An 18,457-nucleotide genomic window follows, 5' to 3' on the forward strand; every position below is an offset into this window, starting at 1 on the left:
TCATAAATCCATTCTATTAAATGAGGTTCCTAAATCCATACTCCTGGAACCCAATGCCTGGATAAAGCAACCGAATTACATAAATGTAGATGAGAGGGATGACCTTGGCCACCATCTGTCCATTAGGCCTCCTGGTAGCCATGAAGGACATTATAAGAGGTGATGCATGCGGGGTCCGAGTGTGAGCTGTTGGTCTTAAAAAGCAATGACCTCCATGAATGTTAATGCTCTAAAATCACTGAAATGACCCCTCAATAGTTTGTCCATCCTGCATTAGCATTGATAAATCACATCTCAATTAAGTAACCTTGGTAAGAGTTGCAGACATTCTTCACATTGCTGAAATAAAAGCCTATGAGCATTTAGAAAGCTATAATTCAACAGATTAAATTATTTTTAGATTAGTGCATCCATGGATAGTGACCTTCAGATGTAAGTTGTTTTGTGTTTTTGAATTCCTGACTTAACATTCTTGTGTGTCTGTATTACGCACCGCATGTTACTGATGTCTTCTCGGCAGATCACCAGTTGGAAAATGAGGTGGAAAACTGTAAAATACCAGCCAATAAATACAATCACTATGTTGAAGAATATTTATGCTTATTGACAACTTTTTTTTTTTTAATTACAAAAGTCAGAACATCAACATAAAATGACATTATAAAATGAAAAACCAAATAAAAATTAAGTAACCATTTTATAAAAGCAAATATATTTTCTATACAGACATTTTAAGACATCTGTTGGTACAAAAAATGTCAAAACTACTAACACTATACAGAGCTGACTACAATGGGGTTACACAGAATTTAATTTAATTTATTTTTATTTCATTTAAAAAAAAATACAAATTAGTCTACATACATACAGTAAGTACCTTGTTAGCATTAAAACCTGAAATAGTAGCTGGAACTGCAGTGGCTAACAAGTGAGTTAAAACTACTGTGACACACGTCGCAATACATTAAAATAACCAGTTCTGTTAAAAAGTATTTGGGTGATTACAGATCACAACAATAATCGTGGAATAGCTCAAATATTCAGAGTAAGCCCGAGTCCAGAGCACATGTTCTGCTCAAGGTTCTCAATGTGAGGAGACCTGGGAAAGAAAATAGAAAACTATTTGGTCGGTTTCTAATTATAATACATCATGGTAATTAATTCATGACTACTACGATGTTTTTATTCACTTGTACAAATTAACAAAATGCTATGACTGACATACTGGATGCATAAACACTTTTAAGTAAAAAAAAAAAAAAAACATGATTTATGAATTAAATTATGAAGGAAATGCATTTAAAGCAAGCCATACAATTGTATCAAGTCATAGAGTAAATGTGTATCGAATTATGAAATCCACTCATTCCTAACCTGCATGGAAAACTGTGATTGGGTGTACTGCTCCGGTGTTGGCCACAAGAGGACAGTGTAACTCCAGACGTCTGATCTGGCAGGAGGTCTGGGTTGTTTGACGTGGACTCTGTCCACCCTGATGGGATGTGATGTCGTTCATCAGAGAGAGAGGCAATTTCCTCATCGTCTAAAGGAAACACTCGTCGCTCCCAGGATGGCTGAGGCTGCCGGCAGAAACAGAGGCCATATAATGTAAAACAGCAAAAGCATTCATCTTCGTTTTTGTCTAGAATTCATCATTATAGGTCTTTTTTTTTTCTTCTTTTTTTAATATGATGCACGAGCAAAGAATAGGGAAACTGTCCACATTTCTGTAGTAAAGGTCATAATTCCATATTTTCTCAGTGGGACACCGATTTTAAAAGGTTCAAAGACTGTGTTTTAATCATGGTTTGTGTATTGGTGGTGTTGAGAAGGTTGATTAGAAAGGTTTGGTTAAGTGGTGACTCATTCTTTCTTCAATCAAAGCGAAGTGGCAGAGAGTGCCACAATCACAGCACCACTGGAGGAAGCAAGAAGGGAGAAGAGCATCTGTGTGGGCTCTCAAGAACCCATCGAAGCTTTTATAGCTCAGCAGAAGATGGACGGGAACGACTCGAATCATTTTTCTATATTCCACTCCAGTAGAAACACTGCTGCTTTATCGTCTGGGGCAATGGTACAAAAATATTCTTCCAGCAATGTTCAGGGCTGAAGTCAAAATATTAAATTATTAGGTCTTTCTTCATTTGTTTCATTGCCATCACTTTTTTTTTGTCATATTGATTTACATAGATTTTTTAGTGACAGGAGATGTTTGGCCATTTTGACCTTTGACCCAGCTGTAGTTGATTTTGATAATGACCTCTGATGACGATGTACAGTGGTTCCCCAGTTAAAGTCTTTGTTGTAAGAAAGCTTCTTGGCAATAAATCTTATCCCAACAGATGCTCGTTCATGTAACATGCAGTCATGTAACGAGCAACAGATCTGTTCTGTGGGTTGCTCCTATTATGGAATCCTCCATCATCCATTTCAGAAATGTGCAACAGAAACGACGTTTGACTGAAAGATAAAAGTTGAGATTGCTGGTTGAGGTGACTCAACCTACTCAATACACCTCGAATATCCAAGTCAACATCTTGTGTGAGAAAAAAATGAGCAGAATGTATTAATCTGTAAGCAGGGTCTCATTGGCACTTAAAACAGCAACCAAACGTCACAGCCAGTCGACGTTTGATGCATATGACTCTGCATCAGTTGCTTCTTGTATCACCTGGATCAGCAGACGGCAAGATTCTCAATTTTGGGATTTGAGGCTTCAGATGTGGTGCTTTTGATCTTACCAGCTGCTCCTCTGACTTTGACTGTTCATCAGCACCCAGCTGAGCAGAACACTCCACAGAGCTTTCCTCTCCTGATGTGTACATCCCACCCACACTGCCTGATAGCCTGCTGCCTGACCTGGAGTGAGAAAACAAGCATACCCCATGAAAAATCTCTCAAAGTCATACTTTCACATGGGCTATATTTATATATATATTAAGATAGCCAAAACAAGTCCGTGACAGCTGCAGTCTTTGCGAGCTTAGAATTCAAAGCATTTGGGTAGTGCTTCACACGTTTTAGTCTTTCGTCACAAGATAATAACCAAAAGGTGCACTGAATAATCTTTAAAGCGCGTGTGTGTGTGTGTGTGTGTGTGTGTGTGTGTGTGTGTGTGTGTGTGTGTGTGTGTGTGTGTGTGTGTGTGTGTGTGTGTGTGTGTGTGTGTGTGTGTGTGTGTGTGTGTGTGTGTGTGTGTGTGTGTCGACCTTGGGGAATATTTTCTCTCGCCCCAGGAAAGCGTGGGTAATTTCTCCTTCCGCTCCAAAGTCATGTGTCTCTGGGCAAAGACTCCCTCACTGAGATCCTCAACCTGTAGAAACAATACACATACAAACAGAATGAAGGTGATCATTATTCAGAATGAAAACTGAATTGCCCATGATAATAGTCATAAACCTTTATCTGCCCGTCCTCACTGAAAGCCTTATTTACAGGCTCCAACAGAGAATCAGTTTCAACGAAACGCCACCTGTAAGACAGACAAGACTTCATTTATGGGAGCTATCGCAAACAATACTTTAAAAGGATTTAAAGGAGCACTACGTAAAATTCAAGACATGTCTTTGTTTTAAATCAAAGATTTAGGTTTGTGTTCTGTTGTGTTATTTTAGCACCAGTCAGACTTTGGTCTTTTGGTTTTTGTTTGGCTGCTGCAGCGTCCCAGATAGGGACCAGTGGATAAACAGAGAACACCTGGTTTACTTGTAGATGATTCCACTGTGTAGTAGCCCCGGGATTGCTGTGTTACCTCTCCATACTTTTTTGAGTGACACAATGCACCATCAAGTAGTGCAAAACTTGCACTAAACAGACAGAGGCTGGTTGGAAAACCCGTCAATTCAGGGATGTATACTGGCGGCAAATCACAAAGCTGCCTTGGAGATCACATCAGGAATGCTGGCATGTTATTCTGTAAATTATTTCAAGTTATATTAATTTTCAATTGAACTAAAATACAACACATTAGACCTTTGACGTTCAACATCCTAAGGGTAGATGTATTCTGTCAAGCATTATAGTTATTAATTTAAATATCATAATTTCCGGACTATTGAGCACACCTTAATATAAGCTGCACCCACCAAATTTAAAAAGAAAAAAGAAAGGTCGGAGTTACATAATGCACCTGAATGCATCACTGATGTATTGGTGGTATGAAGCTCATTAACCTGTAAAAATCCATAAAGTAGTTCTGTCATGTTTTAAGTCGTAGGGTTCAAAGCGTGTGAAATGGTACTGGCTAATAGTCCAGGAATTACGGTAATTTTGCAATCCATTGATGATGAATGGATCAGTGTAACGGTATTGATCTAATCAAGTAATAATAATTCACATGATCCACCCAGCAATTCCTAATCTGAAAAACGTGTTTTTTGAAGTAACAATTAACAGTAAATGTTCAATTAGCTCAATTACTATCACTGTATTTTTTCCCAATACAGTTCAATTGTGACATTATTTTGTTACTTTTATAGCTATGACCAGTTATGAGACTGTAAAATTATGACAAAATTGCAATTCCACTAGAATCACAATTTTTAAAGAATTCTCAGCCAATGTTGGAGCGACATTCCAGAATCATATCAACAAATGAAAAACATCACCTTTGCACTGTGTTTAAACTCATACGCAGACACTCTTGTTTTTTTAACAGTAGCAAAAACAAATGTGTTTAAATGTGTCTATTTATATTTCAACACATCAAATGCCACAAACAAAACACTGAAAGAAGTCCTTCAGCAACTAAGTGTTGATCTACATACATTCCGGTGGCAACATGATTCAGACAAACGATAAAGTAAAGCTTGGAGCAAACATCATCTACTGCAGGTTTGTTGTGTCCTGTCATGATCAAGACACAGAGCATGATCAGTTGCAGTTATGTTTCCTACCTGGGAGTCACAATTTCTTTGTAGTGTAGCTTTTCCGCTTTAGTCAGTGACATGGGAAAGAGTACACTGTTGATGTACATGCTATCTCCCTGATGACTACGAACAAAACCCTAAAAGGAAAAGTGGTTGTTGAAGAGCGACAGTTCACAAACAGTTCAGAGGTGTTAATATGTCTGATGTCACTCTACATTGACAGACTGCATTGACAATGACATTGGAAGCATACACATTAAGTGCTCCACATAGTGTGCAAAGGTTGACTTGGGATGAGTGAGTACAGTATATTATGAGGTATTATCTGTATTTTTAAAAAGCGGATATAAGCAGTGTTGGGAGTAATGCACTACAAAAGTAACAGTTACAGTAACCATTTATTGTAATGCAGTAATATAACACATTACTAATAACATTTGGGTTATAATATACTTGTTGCAATCTAAGTAATAGTGAGTTACCGTGGGTTTCAAACTGATTTATTTATTTATTTTTTAAGAATTTAATAAAACAACGTGAGACAGGGGAAAAAAAATATCTGCCAGTAAGAGTTATTTCCTGCTGGAATAGTACACTAAGACGGCGACAGACACGATTTCTACATTTGTGAGATGGACATATTCCTATTATATTAATTTTGTCAGAGTAAAAGGACAAGAACACACTAGTCAAGTACAATCTGTGTGCGGCATCGAGGGAACTCTCCACTTCCAAAAATACGCTTCAGTGAAGTTGTAAAGATTCGGACTTACGGCATCAACCGTTTAACAAAACGTCATCAACGACGTCTCTTTCTCATCAGTGTGAGGTAGGCAATATGCTAGAAGCTCATTTGTATCTCAAGTAGCAGCAGAAGTCACATTGTTCTCTATCAGCAGCTGGCTGTGTGACGGTGTGCAGGAACCACCTGCAAATTGCAAACCGCTGCAACAGCGAAGACAGGTGCTACAAAAATATCTAATAATGTCAGTGGTATTCACTGCTGTGTTACCAGATTCACTGCAGCCTTTACTGGTCACCCGCTGATCATACAACATGCGGTTTGACCAAAAAAAAATACTTTTTCATCACTTTAAACAACCTAATTTATATTAATCAATTAACACTGAAACCTTGTAAGAAGGCGGCCTGTTTATGTATCCTCTCATTTGTCAGTAAATACGGCGTCAGTCTGAACAGTTTATTGGTACAAGTTTAATTAGACAATATCATGTATTTGGTCAAATTGTTGCATTGTGGAACTATGAACCATATTTTATTTGTGTTGTTTGCCATGCAAAGTTATGTACAATATCTACTACGTGTGCTTGTGTGTGAAATTTAAGGATTATATTATTCAGCTGGCGTTGAATTAAAGGAGAATAGAAGAATAGAAACATAAAGATACAGACATTCCTGTCGTGTCTTAAGACTATAGGTTACATTTTGGTGGCTTTTGCTCCGTCGCGTTTCATATGAATATACCTCGACTGTAAATATTTGCTGCATCTCTATAGTAACGTACTCGACTCTGATCCTTTGTCTGCTTTTGCGTTTGTGATGGTTATTTTTACTGATGAGCCTTTACTGTGTCCTATTATATGAAGTTGTTTGCCTTCACAGTCATTATGCTACATCACCCTCCGCTGAACATATAATCAGCTGCAATAAACTATATGTTTAAGCCCTTTAGAATACCTAGTCACATTTCTGTGATTATTTTGGAGAAAGAAGCTCAAAAGTAATACGAAAATAGTGAAACGCATTACAATCCAGAGACAGTGATATTGTAATTTAACTAATTACTTTCAAATGACAGTAACTAAGAATATACATTAAATTTTTGAAGGAACTTGCCCAACACTGGATATAAACAATGGCACCATATTGAGAAGCTTGGAGGTCATAGTGTGATTGCATTTGAAATTCAGCTGTGTGATAGTACTCGTATAGCATTTGATTTATATAGCCTACCACGGGTGACAAGTTTATGATCACATGGATGAACACATGAACAGCATAAAAGCTATTTTGGCATGTGATGTTAATTATGAGGCCTGCTTGTGTGATGCACACATGTAGCTTACCGTCAGCACATCATCTGAATTATCTTCTGGGACATAGAGCGGGTCCTGATCGCCCTCTTCATCTAGAAGCACATGTATAGATGCATATACAGTATATCAGAGTCTAATATAAAACAAACTTAAAATGGTGCATATTGAATGAAATCACATCTTCTTAGCACAATAGCAATATTCTAATATAGTCAACAAACATCTACTGGCATCAAGAAATTCCTAAAGCAAAAACAGATTTGTAATGATCCTCCAGTCATTCAGACAGGTGCCGTTTTGTTTTTGTTCTGCTTTGTTCAGGTAAAACATGACTTTCATGCAATCCGTACAACTGATTGATGTATTTGAACTTTAAAATGTAAAAATAAATGAAAAGAAGTACAATTAGATGTCAAGGAGTATAATTTTGAAAATATGGATACCCCTAAGAAGTCATACTTGGAGGAATTATTTTTGTAAATTCATAATAGAGCAGGATGCTGGTTCTCCATCCTGGGTTGTGATTATCATACAAACATACTGGCAGGAAATCATTCAATTAAGGTAACTTTATTTGCTAATAATTATGTAATATGTAGGGTTTTGTTCTGGTTGACACTATGACATCCTATTATATATAAATGCCAATATAAAAATTTTCATTCACACCGACTCAAATTCAAACTGAGATTAACATTTCTATTTTTTTTTAGGTACATTGATGTTTTAAAGAGTTCAAATATTTGGGGCAATTCCTTATGCTACATTCTGGTATTCAGACAAACAATATAACTGCAACCTGATGTCACCACGCCATAATGTACGTACATTCTACCACTTTGAAGAGGCGTGTTCTTTTTCTTCTCTTCTTTTCTGTCTGAATCTGCGGAGTCCGACCTATGAGAACAAAGAGACACAGGTGAGTTGGGATGGGATTAATAAGCCTTGTGCACGTTTTAACAAGCAAATCTTAAACTGTTAGTCACTTGCTTATAACACAGCCTGATCTTGCCGGGTAAGGGCGTATTGTCAGTGCGTTTTCCATATATGAGGAACGAAGATGTAGTAAAGGCTTGCTTCCAAGGCCTCATTAAATTATGCATGTGACTATTTACTTATTTAAAACAAATTAATTTTCATAAAGACAAATGTAAAGGAGAGAGAGAGAGACAGAGAGAGAGACAGAGAGAGAGAACTGGATGACCTGTTGATCTGGAGGTCGATGAAGGGGAGACGCTGCTGCAGTCCAGATCAGAACACAAGACTCCGGAATCACAAGAAGAGCGACATGACCAGGAAGATGGCATGAGGCAAAAGGACAGGGTCGATGCAGAGTTTGTCGAGTCCTAGAGCAGGAAAACAAGAAAGAGAAGAATGTATCAGCAGTGCATTGTTTATAGTGTCTTCAAACGATATCGATTTTGTTTTACTTTAATGCTTGGTTGAAATATTAAGAGCACACTCATTAAAATACTTTAATCAGGTTAAAATACAACAGTGGCGGTCTACACAATGGCCATGAGCTCTGGCATATTCAGATAAGTAGTGTGCAGCCAAAAAGTCTATCAATAATCTGGTGTCAGGGCTCCAAAAGCATCCTGATATTTGAAACTGTAAGGAAATGGAAATGTGAGTTCGAACTTTTGATTCGAGTTCATGAAGGTTGTGAAAACTACTGTCTGATTAGCCAACGCTGGACCTTTAACATTCTACCTTCTGTTTACCCCACAAGATATTATCGTTTAATTAAAAGCAGGTGTCCGGCTTTTAACATTAATTCCTGTTTAATTTGGAGGATCTATTTTAGAGATATGACATTCCAGCGCTAATGCCTGCCCGAGACCAAGTTGCTTTGAAACTAAGCTTCACATAAATCCATGAGTAATGGTAATAAATCAGACAACTATCATCAGCCTTTCAATTTGTAATGTGCAGGCAAAATGTATCTATACTACAAACAGTGTATTTATGGTATTTGCCGTTTTTAGTGATCTAAAGCATTTTAACACAGAAATTCACACACCGATACCAGTGGATGCTGTGCAAGCAGCAGGCACATAATTGGAAATAAACTGAGCCTGGAATTGAAACTTCAGTATCTTTCCTCACCCAGCCTGCATGCTGCCTTGTTTTCATATTAAGGAGGAAAGTACTGTTCTGGGTTTGTGGGAGGATATATCTCTGACTTCACATCCAACTATGTCGCAAGTGGCTGCAGAACGGTTAAGGGGCCTTATACAAGAACAAAAATACTAATTCGTCGGATCATCTAATACATCTTGTGCTGATCAATTAATGCATGAATGTCTCATTGTGCAACTGACTAATCACGAGGATCCCTACGCATCTCCTCTTCTGGGGGGTGTTTTAGTTTAGCTAGATAATCAGCAGATTAGACAAATAAAGGTTTCTCGAAATTCAACTTCGAATAAAACAGAAGATTCCTCACAGAGAAACTCAGTCGACCAAACTCACACACTGCACATATACTTTCCTTCACGGTAAGTAGTAATTTCTGCATGGTTCCTACATGTCACAATCACAAGAAACTGTTTATGCTGAATGAATCCATTGATAATGAACGCGACTGCAAGAAGTCGAATACGTCTTTATCGTATACAAAGGACCCCAACAGTTGGAGATCCAATCTTTTACTCTTCCCGCCCCATGGTTAGAAACATACCGTCCATAAATCAAACCCTGGTTGAATAGTACATGGAGTTAAGATGACTTAAACTGAAGGATTCACTTGCATCTACATATGACCTACCAGTAGGCTGCTGGAGTTGTGTGAGTCGAACATGAATAGTTTGGGCTTGTCGCAAGAGGCCAGAGGTCGGGTACGGGCACACCCGCCTGACACATCTGCTTTGAAGAGCCTCCTGCTGGTCAGTCTCTGACAGCGCTTGGGCAATAAAACGTCTCCTCTCTGACCACTGCAGGAGCAGATCAGAAGAGGCCATGGATTGTCAGGGTTTTTTCAAGCCATACGTTTCTTAAGATGTTTGCCAGTAACAGTACAAACTGATGACACTCACTTGGACTCCTTTGTTAGTGTACATGAATAAACAAACAGAATGCTTTTTATTCATGTGGCTTTCACAGCCAAACAGAGGGAGTTAAATGAAGGCAAACGGAAGAGATGAGTGGAGTATTGATGGGAGAAACAAGCTGTTTTATTAATATATTATGTGAGGAAGCATGCTTTCAGCAATAATTCACCAATTGTTTCTGTGTGCAAAAAGTATACAAAATGTGTAGTCCAAATGATTAAATTCAACCTGCTTGAAAGGAACATTTTGTCTTCTATTGTGGTCTGAGCTTTTCTTTTTTCCACAAACATTTTAAGAGTAAAATTTGGGAACACATCCTTTAAATTCTGCTCATTAAAGCAAAGATTCTTGTCATATTCTCTACCTGGTGACGGTCCTCTTGCCTTTCCGGCTGGTTGGCTGTTTTAAGAGCGGTGAAAAGCTGAGCGGTAGCATCAGACTGTTAACAATGGCACTCTGCAATAAACACACACACGCACACATACCCTTTAGGAATTAGTTCAGCAAAACAAAAGCTGTAGATAAATCAACATTTCTTTTTTCTAAATGAAAGGAAGGTGACGACCAAAGTACACACACTGTGTTGACAGTATTTTGAATTCATTGTAATGTTTGTAATTATGTTTACTCACCACCTCAAAGGTCTTTTTCAGCTCAATTGTAGTGTTGTGTTCAATGAGTGTGGATGATTATTTCTAACTAATGTGACCAAAGAAAAAAAGTAGAATTTTTTTTTTTAAAAAGGTAAAGAAAACATTCTTTATTTTTTTTCCTCAGAGGATTTATTCTTGCATATGCAAAAAGTACGATTTTTTTTGGGCTTGTTTTTTTTTTTTTTTAGTAAAAGCGGTCTCATATACAATGTGTGCTTTGAGCTGTGTATCTCTGGATATACAGTGCTGAACACCAGGATTTCATTCATTCCACCAGGAGCCTTTAATGTAGCATAATAACATACAACCCAAGTACTAAGCATACTGTAATTTATTCATTTTATCCTTCCACTAACACTGGGTCATAACATTACAGACTTATTAATCTGTAGTGGGGTTTAAATAAAACACTCAAAATAAAGATAAGAAACAACAGGATAATCTCCTGGCAAGTGTATGAAATTACCAATCTGTAATCCTCTTAATTTCTCTCTAATGCCTTCTTATGCAGGTGTGTGTGTGTGTGTATCAGTCCGTCCATTTACCTGTCTTTCTATGTTGTGCAGAAGGCGCCTCGGGCTGCAGGCTTCTTTGTCTGCATCAGAACCCGCGCAGGATAAACCTGTAATCCCCTTCATTAAGGACTGTTTTACCTGCCGGTCAGTGTGCGGCTGGGAATCTGCAAGCACCACACCACACTAAGAAAAAGCACACAATAATAACACAAGTTAAGCCATTATCAGTTTAATTCATCATCACCAGCCAACCATGGTGGTTGTGCCACATTTCTTTTGGATATTTCCACTCTGATTCATGAAGCTGTAATATGCACTGTGACTGATATCTAAACCTTCAAAGAAAAGTATGATTTCCTTTCATGTGAATATGGTAGTAAGCAGTGGATATTTCCTTTTGACAAAACAGTATGGGTGTAACTGAATATGGATTAAAATATTTTCGCGATCATTGGAAAAACCGTGGAATGGTCGGACTGATGAGAAAAATCAAGCCGAATCAAGTTCTAACATTTTGTCAGCTATTGATTGGAGCATTATTCACTCTTCAGCTGCCAAAAAAAAAAAAAATTAAAGACCAACACTTCCCCACCTGCAGGTCCCAGCAAGTCCAGAACCTTTCTGACCGAAGATGTATTGCATTAAATAGCAGCAAAATCAGTAAAACAGTAATTCACACTTTTGCATGCATGCCTAACTGTGGGTGGTGATCTATGTGGATAACAGGTCAACCTTATTTCATATAAACTCGGCTTGTGGTATCATGATATAACAGAAGCCCATCAATTAGTTAGTAGGTGTCAACCGACATAGGTAGTTGACTTTTAGCTCACCTTGTTGGAGCGTATGCGTTTGTGGACTTCGTGCAGTTGTTGTATTCTCCCTTCCAGTTCTGTTATTTGTATTTCCAACCAGCTCCATCTGCTGCCCAGCTCTGCTCTTTCTTCCAGCCACTGCTTCTCACAGGTGCTGCTGATTTTGGAATGAAGGGCAGTGTGATAGATGACAGCATGACAAACATTTACAACCAAGTCTTAGCACTACAATGTTACATCCACTTCAGAACACCACAAGAAAAGAAGTCGAGATTCATGGATCTTAGCCAGAATAAGTAAACATATCAGGATACTCGATGTGGTAACACAACTAAATGAAAGCCTAAATATTCACCAATGGAAATTCTTGATAAGGGGAAGAAATGTGTGAATATTACCAAGGGGGAGCAGTGACACAAAAAGAGAAGAGGAACTAGAATAAACCTACAAAGACAGAGCGTAACAATAAGTTTAGAAAATTGTCCTGAAGCTTTGCCTACATTTGGCCTATTTTACCCAGCCATGTTGTTGTGTGGCATGTAAATTGTTTAGCATCTTCACAGCAGGGGGTGAATTTTTACTAAAGCACAAAAGCCTATCTAGGCCACAGAAGAAATCACTGCTGATTTGTGTGTGTGTGTGTGTGTGTGTGTGTGTGTGTGTGTGTGTGTGTGTGTGTGTGTGTGTGTGTGTGTGTGTGTGTGTGTGTGTGTGTGTGTGTGTGTGTGTGTGTGTGTGTGTGTGTGTGTGTGTGTGTGTGTGTGTGTGTGTGTGTGTGTGTGTTTCCATGGCACAAGACTGTTCAGTTAGCATTTATCTTCTTTCTGCGTCTGTGTGTGTGTGTGTGTGTGTGTGTGTGTGTGTGTGTGTGTGTGTGTGTGTGTGTGTGTGTGCGTGTGTGTGTGTTTGGCTGACTTCAGCAGGGCAATAGTTGCTATGGCAGTGCTGTTGGACCTTGGCTGGGACAGGGAGGGATCTCCACATCAAACACTCTGATGTAGGATGTAGGAGAGGGAAAGGTTAAGCTGGTCAGCGAGTAGCCACACACAGTACTTTCCAAACCCTTTGATATCATGAGGCCGCTATTCCACTGTTACCATGTTCAGTCATATACTTCAAATTTAGTTTGCCTGCCTGAACACAAGACCACAGAGTTCATGGTTGTGAAAAATTTAAACTCAGAGCTAAAAGTGGGGACCAATAATTGGCTTTTAACCGAGTTTTCACTCAACCCTGATATAATATCTTTTTTTTTTTTTTTTTTTAATAGTAGGCACACTCTTTCCTCTACAGACAATGATGAGACCTGGCTGCCCTCCGGCTCCTTCCAACTGTATAATGAGAAAATTCCAGGAATATTTGCCTTGCATTAGGCGAGACAAGGACAGAGGGAGAGAAAGGCTGCTTTAAACCTATTAATATGGAGGTCTGAAAACTGCACACAAATACATTAGTTATACTGCCAATATGTATATTGTTAAGTAAAAGCTGCAGTGTTTCTGCTTGATCTGCTTATTTCTTGCAAAGGCAATAGGTTTTTTGGGTGTGCCATTCACAAATACTCCCATACTCTATATTTAAAGACGGCTACCAAAACAGAACTGAAGTCATGCGAACAAGTGGTTTAAAAAGCCAAACCACTGCTTTACAAGTTCACAGCCATAATAATAAAGTCTTACTAGTTCCACATTTTCTAACGAACACCGATGAACAATCCCCTCCCCAGGAAGGAGCTGCTCTCTTTGAGAAGCAACTTGGCATATAAAGTCCCGAGGGAAGGTTTAGAGATGGAGCGCACGGCATTGTTACGTACAGGAGGAGATGAGACTCGGACAAAGGGCAAGCTGACACTTCTAAGACAACCAAACAAGTGCACACACACATACGAACACAGACACATACAAAGTGCATTGCAAAAATGCATAGAAAAAAGCCACCCAAATAAAAAAGCTACATCTTTCTTAAAAAAAAAAAAAAAAACCCTCATTGTACTCATTGTACAAACAACAGCAGTTTGTATGATACACAGGCCAACAATCACAACCTAATCTGTGGAGTGTGCTTTATTTGGTTGAAGAATTTGTGTGGAACACAGTGGCAGGGCGCAAACTTTGGAAATGTGGTGAGTGGATTGACAAATTTTTGCTACGTGGAGTTTTGTATTTGGTAAATCAATTGGTTGGTGCTGCAGTTGCTTGGACCATGGAAGAATGTTTTATATATTTTTGGCGTTGAGGTTTTTTTTTAGTTCACTTTCATACGTAAGATGATTCGATTTTTACATGATGAGTGCCTCTTTTTTAATCTTTCATTCTGACCCCTCAATTGGGATGTCCTGGTTTTTAAAGGGGTTACAGAACATCACATAGAGCACTGATTGTGTAGAGAGCAGTTTTTCCTATAAAAAGGTGACACCGTCAAGTGTCTGTGCCAAAAATATATCTGTTTGCATTTTTTCCCCCCTCCTACATCTGAGAAAATATTGCTGCCCCTTTAGCAAGAAACGAAGCATATCACTTCAAAAGCACTCTCTCCAGGAAGAGCAGGAGCTGTAGCACAATGCCACAGAAAGGCTGTGAAGTTTTGCTATAAACCTGGTGTTTATTTCCTACCCTGTGGGTAAAGAGAGCGGCTGAGTCAGTTGAATGTGTGATGACTGCACCATGGAAAGAGAAAGGTATGAGCATTGCTTAAAAAAATGTCATAACACTCTCCACGGCAGGGAGGACCGAACTTGTACTCACAACAGCCTGCACTGTAAACTGCACTGAGGGCCAAGCATAACAACTAACACTGTGGAGGCACTGTGGATCTCACACACCCACACAGCTGACTTTCCAAAGCCTGACGTACAAAACTGAGCAATGATCTCTTGTGTCACTCTTGCCAATTGTAGTTCTGTATGATACCTTTTTTTTTTTTTTTTAAATAGCATAGAAAGTACGAACGCTTTCTTTTCAATACCTTGAACTAACTGGATGCCGAGAGTGGGGAATCCACCTCTGTGAATGAAAACAAGGCCAGAGATTTCAGCTGAAAAGCAGCTACATTCCAACAAGCCAAATCCAAGAAAAGTACAACAATTGCATTGGCAATGGGATGGCAGCTGCATTTGTGGAATTTTTTACATTCGCTTTCAGCAGAATACCTAAAAATCTGAAGCTGGAAAGATTACATTTATCTGACCTTAAAAAGTCAAATATGTGGTTCCAAGTCTTGTGTGGTCTTGTTTTCACAAGCAACTGCTTCATTTCACAAAAATAATCCGACTTGTTTTCATTTTCTTAAAACACACAAACCTGGAGGGGGGGGGAAGCACAGATAAAGCAGTACAAAACTAAAAAAAAAAAAAAAAAAAAAAAAAGTGTAAAAATGTTTTTTTCTGAAAAGCAGTGTTCTCTATTAGGCAAGCTGGACATACAGCTTGTAAAACACAAACATTTTATACCAATTATTTTGAATATTAGCCCAAAAACCATGCAGCTTAATGCTTACTGACTTCTTTACTGGGTACATTTGTACAATATGATCCAGTCAAACAGCACTGCCATACATTCGGTCTTTAAAGAAAGGTATTAATTGTGCTTTTAATTGAGATTATCTGATTATCTAATCATTTTTTAGATTATAGCTTATGGTGGAGTGTAGGCGGACAGCATTATACTGAGAGGGCCTTTTCATGTTCTCATTGTTGTATGTAGATGACTAATGCGAAACATTAGAAACCTGCAGTCAAGCTTAATCAACAACCACAGAACCTTAAAAATGGATCGGTCGCATGAGTATGCCAAAATGAAGCCGCCTCACAATCTCAAGATAAACTGAAAGTATTATTATTGACATGGTGATCTACTGAATGACATTGCATTGTATAAGTGGAAAGAAGTCTGGACATGGTTACTCACATGGGTGGAGTCCTGCCACCATTCTCCTCTGGTTCCTCATCTGAGCTGCTGTTGGCCGTGGCTTCAGAGTCCAGGGCCGTCTGCAGGTCACTTAGCACCAGCTGGCTGCGGTGGCTAAACTCTTCCACCTCGCTGAAGAAACCCAAATGTTTGGACTGCTCTTTTGCATCAAATGGTGGTACGATGCGTACTTGTGGAGGTAGTACATCGGGGCCTGCTGGGGCCAAGACGCCAAGAAAGACCTTTCCATGTTGAGGGTTCCTTTTCAGTCCCTCCAGCTGCCGACTGCAGTGTCGCACAACTTGTTCTCCAAGCAGGCCCTGCAGTCTCCTCTGGAGCTTCCCAGCTCGATCATTTAGCCCTGGCTGTCTGGACAGCTGTTCCTCAAGAGCATCCTGCACCCCAGCTGTGGATGCCAGCTGATCAGGAGTCCTCCAACCAATAGAAGGCTGCAATGGAGCTGAAGGAGGACAGCCAGCCCCAGCCACTTGTTTCACTTGTGTTGGTGGAGCTGGGTTTGCAAACAAGGGACCGGAGCTCTGGGACTTAATGTCCTCATGGTAATACAAAGGATAAACACTGCTGAAGGTAAGAGAGGAATAATGCACATCACCACCATCTGGCCTACATTCAGGAGCAGCACTCTGTTCACGCTGCACACCAGCCTCTTGGCTATTGTGTTCACGAGCAGGGGGTAAAAACATGCCTGGTACACCTGGGAAGGCCGAGCACACTGCTTGAACATTTCTTTGGCCTTTATTAAAAGAAAAGCGCTGGACGAGGGAACTGTGACTAGGCAGAGAGTCTGTCTCACACTGGCTGTTGGCAGATGCCTTCCGACATGGAGAAAGCACCGGGTTGACACTGACATTCAAGAGGCTCAAATGGGAACAGGACTCCAAACACTGAAATGAGGAAAGGTTCGGCCACACCGTCTGCAGGTCTCCATCTTCCGTCAATGTTGCGTGAGGCTCCGGCTCGGCAATGCACATGGCTCTCTTATTTGAGACAGTTCTGACGGGGGCAGGAGGTGAGGACAGGAGGAGCCCATGGCGATTATTCAGGATTTTAGTCAGGGCTGGGGCCATAGCCCTGTGTGAACCCCTGATGCTGAAGACAGTGTTGGCAGGATGCTTCACACACTGTGCTTTAAAAGGATCTGACAGGAAGAAGAACACAGGTTGGCTGATTTTTTTTCTACCAATGCCAACTTACTCTAATAAAATATAGCAGCAATGCAGTTAAAACAAGAATACGAACAATGAAACATTGCAAAGGGGCAAAATGACACTGATAAAATTATTGAGAAAGACTGGGGGAAAAAAATTACACATTGCCTTGAAAAGCATCTACTAGGGTTATTTTACGAGTTGCAGATCTGATTAAATACTAATCATACATCAGATCTATGAACCTTCATCTAATGCCGTTTCTTACATTCAGATCTGTATTTTATATATTTACCAAGTCAGCTTTACTGTGAGCAGTGTTACACTGACAGCCAATTAGATGTTGTTTTTGCTTTTTCAAAATGTTTCTTTGTAGTGACATAATGTCAACACGAAAACCAAACAAGCATTAAGGAAAAGAGGAAAAAGAAAAAGAAGAAAGAAAGTAGAAAGTTGCATCTTCTTCAAAGGGGTTAGTTTTTGAATAAATACATTTGGTAAAGTTGATATTTCAACAGTTTTACTAGCCTTCAGTAATTTTAATTTGCAAATAAGCAGTAGTAAACCGTTATGCGCATGCGCAACACAGATTCAGTGTCACAATAGTGCCTTGTATTTTTAATTAATATACTTTCACCATCGTAACGTCCACGGCTCAACTGTTACTAGTCGTTCGTATTTAGTATGAGTTCGTATTTAAATGCTAACTTATGCACAGTCTCCATATTTAATCTGAGCAACTGACAATTATAATCATTAAATACGAACTAAATATGAATTACTACCAACTGTTAAGCCGTGCAGGTTCCTACTAAGGGCTCAATCGTTAGTGCACAGTAAAGTCAGCTGTGTGTACACATCCTAACTATTAATGAATTTAAGAACAGGTAGATATATCAAGTAGCTTTACGATTTATCCCTAAATAAATTCTGAGTTATTCACAGGTAGCTATTGCATTTAACAGTATCATTAGGGAGTAAGAACTGAAAAAACCAATTACAGGCGCTCCGACTTGAAGACATGTAATAGGAGCAAAATATTTGAAAAAAAATATACTACGGGTTAGTTTGGCAAACTAAATGTCAGTTGCTCTAATCAAATATGGAAAATGCAGATAAGTTAGCCGTTAAATACGAACTTAGTTATACGAAAACGTAACGTCCACGGTGAAATCCGTACTCACCTGACAAGGAGGTAAACCGTTGCTTTTTCCAATACGTCCGATTTGCCATAGAGAGTGACAATCAATTAATTTCCCTCCAGGAAACCGTGAGTTCCAGTGTGGTTTGCCGTCATCTCGTTCTTCCTCCTCCACCGCAGCAGAACAGCAGCAGCACCGGAGACCGAAATGATTCTGACAGACGAGGGGATGGATCCCACTGCTGATGCCTTCATGTCCCAAACACAAGCTGGGACATTTC

The 18,457-nt window shown here is 39.3% G+C and overlaps 1 protein-coding gene across 1 annotated transcript; it reads right to left on the bottom strand.

The window, feature by feature from the left end:
* Nucleotides 1-801: 801 nt before the first annotated feature.
* kansl1l (KAT8 regulatory NSL complex subunit 1-like) lies at nucleotides 802-18,343 on the bottom strand. Its single transcript, XM_080498173.1, has 15 exons — nucleotides 18,220-18,343; nucleotides 15,867-17,025; nucleotides 11,980-12,118; nucleotides 11,177-11,329; nucleotides 10,343-10,434; nucleotides 9,696-9,861; nucleotides 8,130-8,271; nucleotides 7,754-7,822; nucleotides 6,956-7,017; nucleotides 4,896-5,005; nucleotides 3,400-3,472; nucleotides 3,210-3,313; nucleotides 2,742-2,859; nucleotides 1,375-1,580; nucleotides 802-1,099 (listed from the first exon to the last, which is right to left on the bottom strand). The coding sequence occupies exons 1-15, from the start codon at nucleotides 18,266-18,268 to the stop codon at nucleotides 1,033-1,035; spliced, it is 2,709 nt and encodes a 902-aa protein (XP_080354299.1). The 5' UTR covers nucleotides 18,269-18,343; the 3' UTR covers nucleotides 802-1,032.
* Between the last annotated feature and the right edge of the window lie 114 nt (nucleotides 18,344-18,457).

This window comes from Blennius ocellaris, assembly GCF_963422515.1.
Source record: "Blennius ocellaris genome assembly, chromosome: 6".
In the NCBI taxonomy this organism is placed as follows: domain Eukaryota; kingdom Metazoa; phylum Chordata; class Actinopteri; order Blenniiformes; family Blenniidae; genus Blennius; species Blennius ocellaris.